Source organism: Convolutriloba macropyga, chromosome 3 (assembly GCF_964194025.1).
Source record: "Convolutriloba macropyga chromosome 3, txConMacr16.3, whole genome shotgun sequence".
Taxonomy (NCBI): domain Eukaryota; kingdom Metazoa; phylum Xenacoelomorpha; order Acoela; family Convolutidae; genus Convolutriloba; species Convolutriloba macropyga.
The window spans coordinates 2,264,923-2,281,921 of record NC_134470.1 but is presented as its reverse complement, the minus strand read 5'-3'; the positions used below and the strand labels follow the sequence as shown (position 1 = coordinate 2,281,921).

General features: G+C 36.1%; 2 protein-coding genes across 4 annotated transcripts in view; one reads left to right on the top strand and one right to left on the bottom strand.

Moving 5' to 3' along the window:
• LOC142335865 (huntingtin-interacting protein 1-like) overlaps window positions 1-4,772 on the bottom strand; it is a 107,271-nt gene extending 102,499 nt beyond the window's left edge. For both annotated transcript variants that reach the window (XM_075384195.1, XM_075384196.1), the window contains exons 1-2: window positions 4,490-4,772; window positions 2,885-2,948 (exon numbers count right to left, since the gene is read on the bottom strand). In XM_075384195.1, the coding sequence (XP_075240310.1) occupies window positions 2,885-2,948; window positions 4,490-4,582 (157 nt within the window). In that variant the 5' untranslated portion in view covers window positions 4,583-4,772. The remainder of the gene's footprint in view (window positions 1-2,884; window positions 2,949-4,489) is intronic.
• Window positions 1-16,999, top strand: part of LOC142335868 (KICSTOR complex protein ITFG2-like) — a 408,175-nt gene that overhangs the window by 47,645 nt on the left and 343,531 nt on the right. The gene's annotated exons all lie outside the window — the stretch shown is intronic.

Genomic DNA, 16,999 nt, shown 5'->3' with positions numbered 1-16,999 from the left:
GCGTTCAGCTGACAACCAAGAAATCCAGGAAAAGGATTTAGGTAAAAGGGAGCAACAACGGATAGATTATACCATTTTAAACGAGTCAATCACAACTCCACAAACAATCCACTAGCTCAATTTACGTAAAGCATCGGATAAATTTCCCAATTCTGCTAATAAATGCAAATTTTTGGCCAACACTGATATTTCAGCAGATAGGACAGATTTCTTAAATTGTAGTAGTAATGTCTTTAGTAGTCAATATTGCCGCGAAGAATTCTTTTTGAATAAATTTGTCAACTCAAGAACGGTTGCAAAATCGGCTCTATTGAGCTATTTCTCCATAATGCAGAATTTCTTTACTAATAACAAAAAGTTTTAATTCTTCATGATTGTTGTAAAAAGATATGAGGTTTGATAAATATCTTACTCTATCTGAAAATAGCCGGAAGAAGGCCAAAATAGCTGCGAAATAGATTCATAGGCTATAGCTTAGCCGGAGTTAACGAAACGAAATGACTAAGTTTCCGGTACAATCTGTGGACAAAAATCAATATTTATTTTCAAAAAACCTAAAAATTGTTCCTAAACCTCAAATTCCTTATCTTTCATGAAACATTTGACGCGCAGTGACCTTCAAAGGTTGAGTAATTTTTAAATTCCTAAACACCACTGCTGAGCGCAAAAATTGTCAAGCACGTAAAAAGAAAAATGAGCGTCATAAGTCGAAGCAAGAACTAAGAGCACTCCAATATAGCTACTCGCAGCTTAAAGCTTTGTAGCTGCGATATTAAAGTTCCTCGCCTGAAAAGAAATATCAGCTCAAAAATCAAGCCTTATATAAACCATGAGTTTTCTATTCCCTGAAGTTGCAAAAACTCTCTCAAAACAAATTGCGGGAGCTGAGTAGGCGAATGACAAAAGCTTCAGGGATAAGTATTTCCATTGTGAAAGCTAATATTTGATGTATATGGTGTACGCGAGAAGCCTGAAGGCGAGACTGTAAAATTCATGGTCGTTTCTTCTGTTTCTTGTTAAAGAAAGCTAATTCATAAATCAGCTCAATCCAAACAAGATATTTTAAGCTAACAAAACGACTTCTAAGAAAACTGGAAGGAGTTGATCAGCTAACTAACACATCCAAACAAGGGGACATAAGCACAGGATATAACTAAAATATGTCATCAAAAAATATGCTACTTTAAGTCAGAGACAATTGATCACGGAAAGAAATGTGCAAAAATTTCGAAAATTTTGAATTCTATTTTCATGAGAATTGGTGTTTCTGGATTTTGAACGCTCAAAACCAAATTCGCGCAGAAACTAAACCAGGAACGATCTAAGCTGCATGAACACCTTCAAATAATTTTTGAAGGAGCTGAGCAGCTAACTAAGACATCAAAACAATGAAAAGTACTTAACAACTAAAACATACGTTAAATATGTCTTCAAATCAATAGGCTACATTAAATCAGAGACATTTGTTCACGGACAGATATGTGCGACAATTTCGAGTTCTATTTTCATAAGATTTAGTGTTTCTGGATATTGAACGCTCAACACAGAATTTGAGCAGAAACTGAACCAGGAACAATCTAAGCTGCATAAACGCCTTCAAATAATTTTTGAAAGAGCTGAGCAGCTAACTAAGACATCACATCAATGAAAAATAAGTACATAACACTTAAAACATACGTTAAATATGTCATCAAAGTAATATGTTACTTTAAATCAGAGACATTTGATCACGGAAAGATATGAACGACATCTTCGGGTTCTATTTTCGAAAAATTTGATGTTTCTGGATTTCGAGTGCTCAAAATAAACATTGAGCAGAAACTAAACCAGGAACGCTCTAAGCTGCATAAACGACTTCGAATAATTTTTGAAGGAGCTGAGCAGCTAAATAAGACATCACAACAATGAAAAATAAGTACAAAACAACTACAACATAAGTTAAATATGTCATCAAAATAGTATGCTACTTTAAATCAGAGACATTTGATCACAAAGATCTGTGCGACAATTTTGAGTTCTATTTTCGTAAGATTTGATGCTTCTGGATTTTGAACGCTCAAAATAAACTTTGAGCAGAAACTAAACCAGGAACGCTCTAAGCGGCATAAACGCCTTCAAATAAATTTTGAAGGAGCTGAGCAGCTAAGTAAGACATCACAACCATGCGAAATAAGTACATAACAACTATAACATACAGCATACATTAAAAATGTCATCAAAATGATACGCTACCTTAAATCAGAGACATTTGTTCACGTAAAGATATGTACAACTTCGGGTTCTACTTTCGTAAGATTTGATGTTTCTGGATTTTGAATGCTCAAAATAAAATTTGAGCAGAAACTAAACCAGGAAGGCTATAAGCTGCATAAACGCCTGCAAATAATTTTTGAAGGAGCTGAGCAGCTAGCTAACTGAAAGGTAGACACATCAAAACAGCGTTCAGAAATATTCACTCTGACTATGACTGGTTTTGAACCCTGGATGCATATTAGGCAGACACGAAATCATGCTAACTATTATCTGCAAAAGTTACTTAAACTAAATTCTGAATAAACTTGTTAATGTACTGGGTCGCAATTAAATAGGCAATTACTTACTTATTGAAACACTACGCAGTGTTGAATTGAAACATAACGACAAGAGAAACATTGAAACATAGCAAAACTTTGATGATAAGATTTTCTAAAATTTCTGAAATTATTGATTAAATTTTAACACATGTTGTGGTGTTTGTCATCAAGAACTAAAACGGAACCAAGCGAAGCCGCTGACAAAGTAATCTTCCTTTAAAACTAATTCTATTTAAAAAAAATGTTCAAGGAGTCACAAGTTGAATAACTAGAGAACAAATTCACTGTAGCTACTTACAAAAATTACTTACTTCGGATGTGTTTCTGTTTTGGTGGAACCTCTTTGTTGTTGATCACTTTCGTTAGAGACGTATACTGAAACAATTTTTCTAAAAATTTTTAGGCACTGAAAAATATAATTTTCAAGAATTGTCACAGTCCCGACCACGGCATAAACGGAAAAGATCCTGATAGACACTCACGGAAACATAGCCCCTTTAGGTTATAACTACGTCAATTGGTGGGAAGGGGTCTACAAGTTCTTGTCACAATACTTCGGGCGGCCAATGATGAGAAAAAGCCCACATATGTATTATAAAGAAAGCAAGAAACCTATACGGTAAAAATACTATCTTTTTACGCGTTAAAATATACGGATCTATTCTGTTTTGGCTTTCCAGTGTTTTACCCCCCCCCCATTCTACCCATCTCTAGTCTCAAATTATGAATCTCTTCCGTTTGCGCCCCCCAAGCTTAGTGGCTGCATATTATTTGCACCCCCTTCAGACGCACGTGCAATATTTTAGCATAATGATTTACTATGTAGTGACACGTGCTCTGTAAGCGGGGGGTGCATAACGTTCTTGGGGAGGGGCACAAACGAAAAAGATCCACTAGCACGTGCGCCGGGGGGCGAAAAGATATAAGCCCACTAAGCTGGGGGGGGGGGGGTAAAACAGAATAGATACAAATATGCCATTATATGGTAATTTTTATTTTTCAGGAACGAAAGAACGTGAATTTTTTATTTGATGTACAAGACGAGAGTTTGCAAACAAACTACAATCCGCCAATTCCACCTCCGCAAATGCAAAGAAGAACACAACCATTCGAGTAATTTTTTATAAAAAAAAATCTCAGTGCTCAAGTTAACCGTTTAATTTCATTTTTCATTACCATTTTTTCAGCTCCTGAGGAGATGAATTCACCGGTTTATCGAAAGGTTGGAGGTCCGAGCCCGCCCCGGAGCTACACAATCTTTACAAAGATCCGCTACCACAGATTGTACTCTTGTCTTAACCTTCTTCAAATCCTCTCTTTGGTAGGATGTCACGGACAAACAGGCCTCTCCCATTATAGCCCCCCCCCCATTACAATATGATTACCATGATGGGGGCTATAGGTCATTTGACCACTAGGCTTGGGGGCCTATAATGCGAAATATCCCCACAAACTACTGAATCGTTCAAGAAAAATGTTCATTTCCCACCACAATATGTATATTTAGTGATGTGGGGCATCGGTTCCATTTGCACTAAGCAAGAATGCCGACAAACAATGCAAGAAGTCAACAAAGACAGTTACCCCCATTACCTTATTTCTTATTTATAATATAATGGGGGGGGGGGGCTATAATGAGAAAGACCAAATCATGAATTTAGAGTCAGACTTCATTTTGGGCTATTTGACATCTGTCAATGCGATTTTCTTTGACAATATGACCTCTAAATCCTACGGAATGCTTCAGATGGTTCTAAGTCATAGTCATAAACGGGATCAAGGAGGTTACAAAAAAATAATGACTTCTAGATTCAGGATTTCATTTAAAACTATGACTTCAGACTATATGATTATATTTAACAACACGACCTATAAACGCGAGTGAAAGCTATAGTGGGTGCCTTGTGAGTACATACCACTGCCTTTGCAAATTCCTCCATGGTTCCATCGCCTGACCCAAATGAGGCACCCTTCCTGGTCATGCTGTTGCGCAATGTCATCGTGCTCATCTTATCTTCTTCTCTCTTCTGATGACGTCACAACTCTCCCTCCTTCCCTCTTTCTCTCGCTGATGCCTGTTAATGGATTGACGCTCTGTTCTCTATCTCTACTATTTGAATTATGTACTCTACTCTATTCTAATTTTTCTCTTGGTACTATTTACATTCATTACACATCTGAAACAGCACAAAAGAACGCTTGATGAAGTCTCAGAAAACAGCACATAGTGGAACCTATTAACCTACCCACTCCCTCATCTCCTGTCCTGTGTTTATCGAAGCATCGTAAGCTGCTGTACAAAAAGAGTTACGTTCTTGACTCACAGCTATCGCAAACTCAAATGAGAAAATCATCACGGAACACTGCAAGGCTGATTTCTCACACTAATTAAAAAAGAAAAGCTGATTAAAAAAGAAGGGAACTAAGAAATAAATTCCCATGGAAATAAACCCCCATTTTACTTTCGAATTTTGGGCGTGATTTGTTCGGTTGTGATTGTGATAGTTTCATATCAAATTCCACGGGCCGCTAAGGATGGCCATGGTCCGCGAGGCAAGGCCAAATGCGCAATTGCGCAGCTCTTTAATAGTCAAGTGGAGGTTTATTTCCACGAGGGTCTATTTCCTATCTAAACTTAAAAGGTTTTTCCGAAGAAAAAGGAGGATCGGGACGGCTTGACGAGAAGAAGGGTTCAAGTCGCCGTGTGGACGGGTGAGTGTGTGATGTGGGGAGGGCGGGGGCGGGGTGACTGAGGGGGTCAAAATTTTAAAATTACGAACCGCCCTTCACACAATGAAATTCAGATGAGTGAATCTCGTACTTAGAGACTAGTAAGCGTACGGCTCTAAGATAGCTGCTCAGCCACTTCAAGCTTTCCTGCTTTCCGGGCTTAACCTGTTTATCCCGCTTTGAGGACGAAAAGTTAAAAGCGTCAGACCAACAATCGGCCAAGCGAAAAATCGCTCAAAAAGACCACAGGACTCACATAATTCCGATAAACTTCAAAAATTGTAAAAAAAGACAATAAACTTTATTTTGCATCTGTATGAAAAGAGAAAATAGTTTTAAAAATTTCAAACAAACAATTAGCATTATCAACCTTACATAAAATTCATACCATATTCGGAATAACTCCTACGGCCACCCATAAAACTGCAACATTTGAACTGTAAAAAAGTGCTCAACTACAACCACGCATGGCATCAGGAAAAAGAAACATCTGTCCAAATTTCAGTTTTCTAAAGTAAAACAGAAAAATCAAACATAACCGACTAACGTCGGGCGAATTACTCTCAAACGACCGGTGAGCGGTCGTTTGAGAGTCTCCAAAAAGTTTGAGCTGTGAAACAGAGCTGAAAGGCTCTAAGAGCACTTAATGCCCGCTGGGCGCTACCTGTTTATCCCGTTTTTGAGGACGAAAAGTCAAAAGCGTCAGACGAAAAATCGGTCAAGCGAAAAATCGCATAAAAAAGACCAACAGGACTAATATAATTGATACAAACTTCGTTTGAGAGCAATTAATCATAATCTGATAGCTACCAATAACTAATGAATACAGATAACTTAAAAAAAGCGAAACCCGACATAGCTCATGTATTTATTTAATCACAGGAAATTATTTAATAAGATATGCATCAGCCGACACGACCTGCCAAAATCAAAACCGATTGCTAAACTAAAACTTACAATTTACTTTAATTAAACATAACCGACTAGCGTCGAGCGAAAATGCTCTCAAACGACGAGCGGTTGGCTTCGCCAGTAGCTAGCCACGGTTTAGTGAGGCTAGCTTTAGCTTAATTGAAGGGGCGTGAGGCGAGAGCAGCGAGGGTTTACCGGGTCACCCAGCGGGAGGGAGTCTTTGGCAGCACAGGGCCCTCGCGGCCTAAACGATGTGCAGGTGTGGGGGTGAAGTGAGAGCGGTAGTTGTGAGGGGGTCAAACTCCAAGAACTTAAAGCCCGTTGGGCGCTACATGTTTATCCCGTTTTTGAGGACAAAAATCAAAAGGATCGGACAAACAATCGGCCAAGCGATAAATCCCATAAGACCACAGAACTAATACAATTGCTTTAATTTTTGTTCGAGAGCAATAAAAAACAATTGGACTACAAAGTTAAAATCAGTTGAATTTTTATCAGAGCAAAATAATAGAAAAGCACGTTCACAAAACAGTGGCTTTCGAAGAAGGTTAGACTGATAAATTATTACTGTTTAAAAAGATGGTTTCTTCGAAGTAATTATGTTCAGTTACTCAAAATATCCATTACTGTTGACAGTTTTAATTAAACTTTGAAGTGAATGAAACAACTTCAATGAAACAACATCTCCAGAAAAACGGGTATTTCTATACGTCTATTGCTACGAAAACCTTGAAAATGAAGAAAATTAAAATCAAATTTTTAAAATAAATAAAGTTTCAAGTAACCGTCAGTCCTCGTCGTTCCTCCGGTACGCCATTTAAATCTCGATGGATCTCAGAGAAAATTAAACATTTTCAGCATGTCCTTATTGAAATTAGAATGTATCACAAAGCACGAACGAGGAAAAGAAAAACTGCTGAGAATCATTTAAAAACAAGGCTGTGACCAAAATCAACCACAACTTAAAACATTTCATTTGCCATTACACCAATTAGGAAATGACAGCGACGTCATCATTTACCAAGTACATACAAGATATTATTCATTAATATACATTTTAAGATAAGCTCAAACTTTTCAGTCGAGCTTTAAGAAAAATTAATTTTGTTCAACTACAAGTCACATGTTTCACTTAGCAAATAAAATTTGATTGAAAGATATTGTCATTATGTCGACAAAAATATTTCGAAGGGAAAATGAAATACGTTTTGTGGGAAAAACTAGGTTTGGCACAAAAATATTTCAATAAATTTGACTTTATAAAAGTTTGCTAGCTTCCAAGGCAAAAAAAATTGAAAGATCGCCAATCTAAGAAGTTTGATTAAGCGCTTATCTCAAACGTGAAAGCTCGAATTGACAAACAAAATACGGACGGCTGCATTTATTGTAAAGAAAAACATGGAAAATGAAATTATAGAATTTAATGTGTTTGCAATCAATTAAACTAAATATTAAAGCCCTTAAAGCCTCTCATGGGCATCCGAGAAACCAAAAAAAAGTTAACAATGAGTATCACAGCTTAATTAAAACTCGGTGATACCTTTTCAGCAAAATCTTTGAGAAAAAGCATTTTGCGACCTATGTTTTAAAACCTTGACAAAAGTTACAGAAGACCTTTGAGTATAAAAACAAAAACAGAGACGACAGATTACCGAAAAATAACCACCGCTGACAAAGAATACAAATTGACAGGCTGTTTTTCTAATTATCAAAAAAGTGTTCTATTCTAATCGGTTGAGCAGTTTCGGTTACGTTACCACATCTTCACCACATCTTCGGTTTCATTACCGCATCTTGTTACACTATAATATTATGAACTAACCAGTAAGAGGTTATACATCAATTACATTCTGGTGTAAAACATCTATCACGGTTGACCATATTACACGGTCCACTCGGTATCATCAGTTTCAAAAATTCCAATAAATAGATTCAGGACATCCTAAATTTCTTCTGAACGATCAGCTGTCGATAAAAAAATTTGGGTCTTTCCCATTAAAGCCCCCCTAAGCTTAGTGTCAGATAACCTAACCTATAGCCCCCCATCATGGTTATTATACCATAGTGGGGGGCTAAAATGGGAAAGACCCAAAATCTGACCTCTCTCAACTCAAATCAAGAAAAAATTGTGAAAACCCCAAAATTTACTCATGTGCAAACAAGGCTCACGTTGCCGGTATGTAAAAAAAGAATTCCAAATTAAATTTTAATTTATCAATTTGTAAATATATAAAGAAAAGCCTCATAATCACTGACATTATTTAATACACAAATTTCATGCCTGAAAATATTAAATTAATTATAAAAGCCCTCAGCAACGAGATAGACAAAATATATTTATGGAGAAATTGGAAAGTAACATCTGAAATCAATTGAAATTAAAATATTTTAAATTGATTCGAACAATGTCCATTATGATATCATCACTAAGGTCAACGGAGAAGATATTCAAAATCAGCATGAGCGGCCCCTAATCCTCTACACAAACCCCCCATTCCAACAAACCACCACACTTTGTACAAGTTTTAATTCATTCATAAGAAGAAAGATTCACATCAAAGAACAGTCGGTTGTTCTTTTAACATTCGCACCTGATTTCTTTTGCTCTTTCGCGGTTAAACACATTATTCTTATTGCTCTTTTTTGAGCTACGTTAAACAATTTCTATTACAGATGGCCGAAAACACCAATGATCGCAAGAACTTGATTGAAAAACTGACAAATACAATTACTCAATAAAACCTTAGTATTCAAAATCTTAATGAGCGCCTAAATATTGTTGAACGCAGGCAAGTTTGCACCAAAAATTCTATTTACCAACTAGAATAAAGAGTCTTATCCATTGAAAGATACAAGAATCGACCAATTTTAATTTTCACCTACCTGGATATCCCGGAGGACGGTAATGTACTGCCACAAATCTTACATTTATCTAACGAAAATCTCAAGGTAAGCCTCAATGCTGATGAAATTTCTATAGCGCATGCTTTAAGGCCAGGAAAAATTGCCCCCGTTATGGTACATTTTTTGTATTTGCAACAAAGAGATGTGATTTTGAAGAGAGCTTCATGGCTTAAGGGTTTCAAAAGTTTGTCGGGTTAGCCAATTTTCATTCACCAAAGGCTCGCAAAAACAGACGCTGAAATTGAAAAAGCACGTGAAATGAAAATTCAAAATAAAATTCGCAAGTCGAGGCTTTGGGCGTTCGATGGAAAAAACTACCAAGCACTTGACAACCAGAGAGAATTGTCAGCGTACCCCAAGAAGCAACCAAGAACCTTTGCACTCAAGTCTGGTACTCCATATCGCAATTATGGCAAAAGAAATCTTATTATTTCTGCAAATGGTATGATCGATGACAGCAATAATTATGTCAACCCAGCTTCAAGAAACAAAATGTGGAATTCTTCAAAAGCTCATCATCCGACATGGGTACCCAAGAAAGAACCAGCCAATCAAAAAAACTAACAATCAACAATGTCAATCGCAACAATGTTAATTCTAAATGTTCGCTCCCTAAACAAGCACCTTGAGGAACTCAAAGTTTTGCTGAAAACACTGGAGTCTCTTCCCACAGTTAAATGTCTCGTCGAGACATGGATTAAGGATGGCAACTACGAAAAACATTTTCTACTTGATGAATACAAAAGCATAATAACAAAAAACTGAAATAAGAAAGGAGCAGGAGTCCCCATTTCTGGCAAAGGTGTTGAAATTGTCAACAAATTTTCAACCAATTATGATAAAAGTCTTGGGGTTGAGGTTATTATTGGAGTGCAAAAGCTGTTCATCATCACTTTCTATGTACCACCGAGATACAAAAAACATTTTCTGGAATTTTTTGATAAGTATCTTAAAAAATTTGTTGAAAACAGATCAAAAGTAATCATATGCGGCGATTTTAACATTGACAGACTTTGCCACTCCTCCATAGGTCAACAATTTGAAAATATTATCTGCACTAATGGGTTTTATCGAATAGATTCAGGAATAACGAGACAAACGACAATCTCGGAGTCAAGTCTTGACCATTTCCTCACGAATTTTGATAAAAAATTGTTGTGCTATCGAAACAGTGAAATACGACATAACAGACCTCTTCCCTGTTTTGCTTCACTGGAAACAAAGTCCGTATCCGTATCAAATCAAGAAAATAACTTTGTTCATAGCAGTAAAAAGGTTTTAAGTTGTCCAAAAGTATTGTAAAATTTTGAATGCCACTTGGTTAGAAAACTTCAGGTGTTGTCATCTAATCAAATATCCCAGAGTGTTTCGATGTTCCAAAACTGTATAACGGAAGTCATAGACAGGCTCCAGCCATTAGGCGCAGGCAAATGTCATCAAAAGAAAAATTGGATAACCAACCGAATAAAAAATTTAAGGGCAAAGCGTAATTTATATAGGAACAGAGGGATAAAGACAAATTTAGACTCTGACAAAGATCGTTATTTCCGGTTTAGGAACACGTGCACTCAGCAAATACGCGAATCCAAAAAACATACTATGCTAACTTTTTCGAAAACTGTGGGAAAGACTCAAGAGAAACCTTCAAATAAATCAATAGACTTATTGGTAAAAACAAAAACGAGCATCAAAAATTGAAACTAAACACAAGAGACAGAAATGAGGGAAAGCAAAGACATTTCGGAACCTTCAGCAATTATTTTGCTTCAGTTGCGAATAGCATTCTCCTGAAAATTCCAAATACTCAAAACCCTAAAATCAGGCGATCAGTGGATTCCTCAATGTTTTTGACGGATGCAAACTTAACTGAAGTGAGGGGGGAATTCAACGCCTTAAAATGTCAGCTTCTCATGGTGTAGATCTAATATCTAATAAATTTCTCAAGACGTTGGCCGCAATCCTTGCACCTTTCATCACTGACCTAATTAATAAGTAGTTCAACAATCAGGAATATCCAAGATTTCAGGAAAGCTATTGTTATTCCGCTTCATAAACAAGGATCAAGAACGGATAAAAAAAAAACTGTCGGCACATTTCTATCCTGCCGTCATTGAGTAAAATTTTCGAAAAAGTTATGTTCAAGAAATTCAGTGGGTTTCTAGAAAAATTTAAAATTCTGTATGAAAAACAATTTAGCTTCCGATCTAATCGCTCGACAGTTGACGCGGTGGCAAAAAATGCGGTGGCAATTATCCGCAGGGCAAAAATAAAAGGAAATAATTGTACAGCTGTTTTTTAGACCCAAAAAAAGCTTTTGTCACCGTGAACAGAGAAATTCTATTGAAAAAGTTAGAAAACCTTGGTTTTCGTGGTCCTGTGTTGGAATGGTTAAAATCTTATCTATCGGATAGAACACAGCGTGTTTCATTTAATAACTGTTTTTCTAAAGAGGTTGCGTCGGATAATGGAGTTCCTCAAGGTTCGGTCTTAGGACCCTTCTTGTTTTTACTATACATGAATGATTTATTGGACGCTTGTAGATACTCCAAACCGTACCTGTGTGCTGATGATACTTGCTTGCTTTTCCCAAAACAACCCTCTTGTGAGGAACTAAACAAAGAGATAAAATCCATTGTCGGATGGCTACATTCAAACAAGCTGGAAATCAATCACTCGAAAAGTTTTGATCTTATTTCTTGTAAGCACAATAGCACGGGACATCATGGAGACTTCCTTTTAGATTTCTATCATCGTTTCAAATACTTAGGGATAATTACTGATTCTCACATAACTTTCGAAGAGCACATGGAATTTGTTTGCAGAAAACTTCCAAAATTCGTTTCTATTTTGGCTCGATTAAGATAGTCATGCAACCTTAAAACCCTCATTTTGTTTTATAAAAGTAATGTTGACTCAATCTTGATATATGGATGTACCACACTGGGTCGTCTACAAAAAAATGAGAAATTGCAAACGAAAATTCTTCGAATAATTTTCTTCAAAAAACCTTATGACTCAATCTTCAGCTTTTTTTTTCAAAAACGATTTTTTAACTTTTAAGTTTAGCTCGAAGTGTTACCACAAGTTATACTTGAAAAATTAACTCAAGTTTAGCTTGAAGTGTTACCACAAGGTTCAAGAAATTGTAGAAATGAGTGAGATGGTAAATGTTGAATGTAACCATAGCTACAGGACACGTTCCAAAACAGCACAGCTTGTTATTCCAAAATCTGCCAAGACTAAACAGTTAACAATTGCACTTGAACATAGGGGCCGAGTTTTATTGAACTCTCTGTTGCAAAATAAGGTCTTGACAAATGCTGAATAAATGACTTCGCGTAAAATTCAGAATCTTGTCAACAGTTTCCAATATAGTTTGATATTGCAGAAAAGTGTAATCAAAGAGCTGGTGTTCAAGTAACATGTTTCCTTTTTCGAGGCGTTTAACAAAGATACCAGAGTATCCCCAAGCGTCCACTCTTGTTAATCCATATTGAATGATTGATTAATCCGTGTCGTTTTATCATTTGAATGGGAGAAATCCGATTCAAACATTCATTCAGGGAGATTTTAATTGTCATGAAAATTCTCGTTTTTGTTTTGAAAGACATTTAACTGATGACCAGCTAGCGTCCACAAATCGTTAAGATCAAATGATTGCCTTGAAAAAAAGATACTCAGTTTTCAATCTGAACACAGACAAATAAATCTGAACGCTCTCTCAGCTGTCATAATGTTCAATGAAAAACAAATATTTAGGCAAACTACAAATAGAAGGCAAAAATGAAAAAGAAAGTGCACAAAGAATTAAACAACCGACTAAAGTCTAAAAAACTGCTCTCGCACCACTAAAAGCAACTTTCATTTATTCACTGTAGTCTTAGCCAGATTAATCTGTGAAGAGGATTGGTAGAACAGTAGCGAGACAATAGATAAAGAGTTTCAAGATATTCTTTCTATAAGCGCCCACAGACCCGCAAACTGAAAATTCGTTTCTCTTTGTATTTATCATAGGGATAAGATATCTGGACAATATCTCATAACGCATTCTAGTTCAATTTTAAATTCAGTTCTTTCAGTTCATAATTTGATCTTGATTTTAATTTGTTCATATGTATAGACAGGATACTGTCTGTTCACGATTTAAACATTTTTAGTATTTCCGTTGTACTGAGTAATCAACCTGTGATTACTTTGTCATTTTGAACTAAATTTTATTTTATTTCATTCTTCTTAATTTCGTTCCCTCAACTCAATTGATAATTCTATCTTTATATAAACGCCCTTCAAAATAGTATCAAGAAAACTAAATAGTCAATCGCGACGCGATCTCAAACTTACGTTGTAGTAAAATAGAATTCAAGTAACAAGAATAGGCAACCGCGACGCAAACTCCCGCTTAAGATTCGATAAAAATAATTGGAGTGCAATCTACCCACCTAGACAATCACACTGCAGAATAGTATTTCATTTCGGCCAGCTAAAAAGCATGGCGTATTTTATTCTATTCAGTTTAACATAGCTATACACATACGTGGAAAGTTGTTGGACGTCTCTCAATGGTTAAAAAACAGCTCGCTGAAAATCTTTACAAGAATAGCCCCCTTTTGCAAGGGGGGACAATTGTTAAAAAATATCCGCAAACAATATTAAAATTTGTGCTCTATTCGTCCTGATATCAGGCAGCACAAAAGGTAGGTATATATAAATATCTGAGAAGCGCAGGTACTTAGATTTCAACTTTAATCTAGTTGCATCTGCTTCCCATTATCGAATCGTAAATTTTTTATCAACACAGGTTCATTCATGCAAACATAGCAATTTTCTTGGTACAAATAAAGGCATCAAAAATAATCTAAGATTTCCTATCTTCCTACCTATGATAACTCTCTATATTCCAAGCTACTGGGTGTTTTATTAATTATTTTGAAGTTTCAAGTGCAATTTCTATCCTTAGGTTTTGGAATATTTTCTAAGTGTTTAGGTTCGCTAGCGTCCGGTTTTCTGCTAAGATGACAAATTTTCAGAAGTTCGGAGAATGTCATAGAGTACTGCATTCTACAAGAATCAATTCCACAATGCATAATAAACCGTTCAATGCATTTCTTTTTATTTGTTATTTTCAATTTTTGTCCAATCAGAATTGAGTTCACCCTATAAATAAATAGGAAATATTTTCTTTTCTTTTGTTTTAGTGTGAGTGTTCAAGCTTGATACAGCAGCAAAGCGTTTAGTGTCTGTTGGAAAACCCATTAGGTGACAACTGATTCCCTCTTTAAGATTTGTCGAGTTTTTTTGATTAAGAAATGCTCAAGTTCGTTGCTTTCTTGTATTTTATCAATTATGCAAGTTTTGCTTTAATCAACTCCAAAAGAATGCATCTCTGGTCATTGGTTGTCGCCACAATACAATTTTCATTTGATTCTTTTTCTTTCTACGTATTACGGATGAGAAAACATTTGTGTTCTTCCTGTTGGCAGTTCATTGTCTAATATGCTATTAAGTTGCATTTTTGTTTCTAAATGAAACAACTGGATTTCGGGATAACTTGTGACTTCCATATTTTGAGCAGGTTTCGTTTCAAAAAATTCTGCAACATTCTGCTTGGATCATTTTCTATTTATGGTGGAAAATCAACAGCTTGATTTGCTTCTACTCGAAGGTACTTTAAAAGAATACGAAAATAAAAATGTCCGAGATTGAAAGAAGTAGAGTGGAATTCCTATATACAATGAGCAACAAACAAGTTTCTCTGCTAATGAGATATAAGAGTCAAGGACAACACTCTGCTAATGAGATACATAGCTGGCAGATTGCCAGAAAATAGCCGCAATAGATTCGTAGATCGGCAGTCTAAAAAAAACAGTAAAAAAGACAGATCAAAAAAATTCGTCTTTTCATTGAAGGCTGATCTGTTATATTTTGATTAAAAATCTGTATAAGTTATTGCTGCCTCTATTAGCTGATCTCAAATAAGCTTCATTTAGAGTGATACACACCTATTTGACCTTATCTCTTTGAATTAAAGTAAATAAAAGTCAATTTCAAAGTGAGGAAGTCATTTTTGAGAGTGAGGTAAGTCAAGTGTGACCAAAAATTTAATCACGCGCATGAACAAAAAAACTCGCTCCACTAAGAGCGAAAAATGACGTCACACATGCAATTCAGTTGAAATTGCATGAACGAATGAACAAAAATGGCTGTGACGTCATATGGTCGTAACAAAAATCATGACGACGAAATAAAAAAACATAGCAGGACAAGTCCTGACGTACAATTCAAAGAATTTTCATTGACTAAACAGAAAACTAGACCTAGAACGGACTATGAATGGATTGGAAAAACCATTTAGAAAAAAATCCGATCCAAAAAACCGAAAAAACAGTAAAAATCAAAGTGAAATTGCCGCATGTGAACAAAAAACCACTACCGATAAAGCGAATTTTTGTTCAAACACCGTATTCTCACTCTACTTTAAAATTAGAGCGAAAAAATGTCACGCCGCAAAACCACTCGCTTTTTCGCTCCACTTCCTGTTTCGGCGTGACCAAAATCACTACTCCAATTTGACTTCAAAAATCATGAAAATGTGAACAGATCTTTAAAAAAAAACATAGCAGGACAAGTCCTGACGTACAATTCAAAGAATTTTCATTGACTAAACAGAAAACTAGACCTAGAACGGACCATTAATGGATTGTGAAAACCATTTAGAAAAAAATCCGCTCCAAAAAAATTTAAAAAAAGAGTAAAAATCAAAGTGAAATTGCCGCATGTGAACAAAAAACCACTAGCGAGAAAGCGAATTTTTGTTCAAACACCGTTTTCTCACTCTACTTTAATTTTAGAGCGAAAAAATTTCACGCCGCAAAACCACTCGCTTTTTCGCTCCATTTCCTGTTTCGGCGTGACCAAAATCACTACTCCAATTTGACTTCAGAAATCATGAAAATGTGTGAACAGATCTTAAAAAAAAGACAGCGCCCCAATACAATTCAAATTCTTTGAATTGTAAAAAACCAAGAGAAGGCCAATAATAGCCTCAGCTATCGCTGTGCGGCTATTAATAAGAGTCAAGGATATCACTCTGCTAATGAGATATAAGAGTCAAGGATATCAACCAATAATAGCGCTTGCAACGACTGAAACAAATCGCAAGTTCGAGCTGCTTTTTATTGAATAACTGAGACAAAAGGCACAACTGCGCAACACAAGAACTCTTAATGTTGGATTGGCATAGCAGTTCCTTGCGGCAAACTTCTAGCCGTCTTCAAGTCTTTTGTCAGGAGTCCTCTAATATGACTCACCAACCACGAATTACTTCGTCTTCAATAGTTTGTTGAGGTGGAAAAAGTTGATTTAGAGCAAAGTTTGAAAACAAGAAACACTGCAATTACGTATTTCAATGTCTTGTGCAAGTAGTAATATAGTGAGCTACACTCCCCGGGGGGGGTGAGGTCCCCCATGTATTAAGATAGGGTATAGCGTATTTTTCGGGATTTGGGTCCTCCCTAACGTTTTAAGATAGGGAATGAATTAGCATGTATTAAGATTAGGTATAGCGGTCTTAATGTATTAAGATTAGGTATAGGTTGCATGTATTAAGATTAGGGTCCATGTATTAGGATTGGGTATAGCCGCCATGTATTAAGATTAGTTATAGCCGCCGACATGTATTAAGATTATGCGCCGACATGTATTAAGATTAGTAATAGCCGCCGATATGTATTGAGATTAGTTATAGCCGCGGACATGTATTGATTAGGTGCCGCCATGTATTAAGATAGGGTATAGGTTTTGTGTATGTATTTGGGCATGTACATTTTCTAGTAGTATAGTCGGTGCAAATGTGGGGGGTAGGTTCGGAGACGCTCCTGATT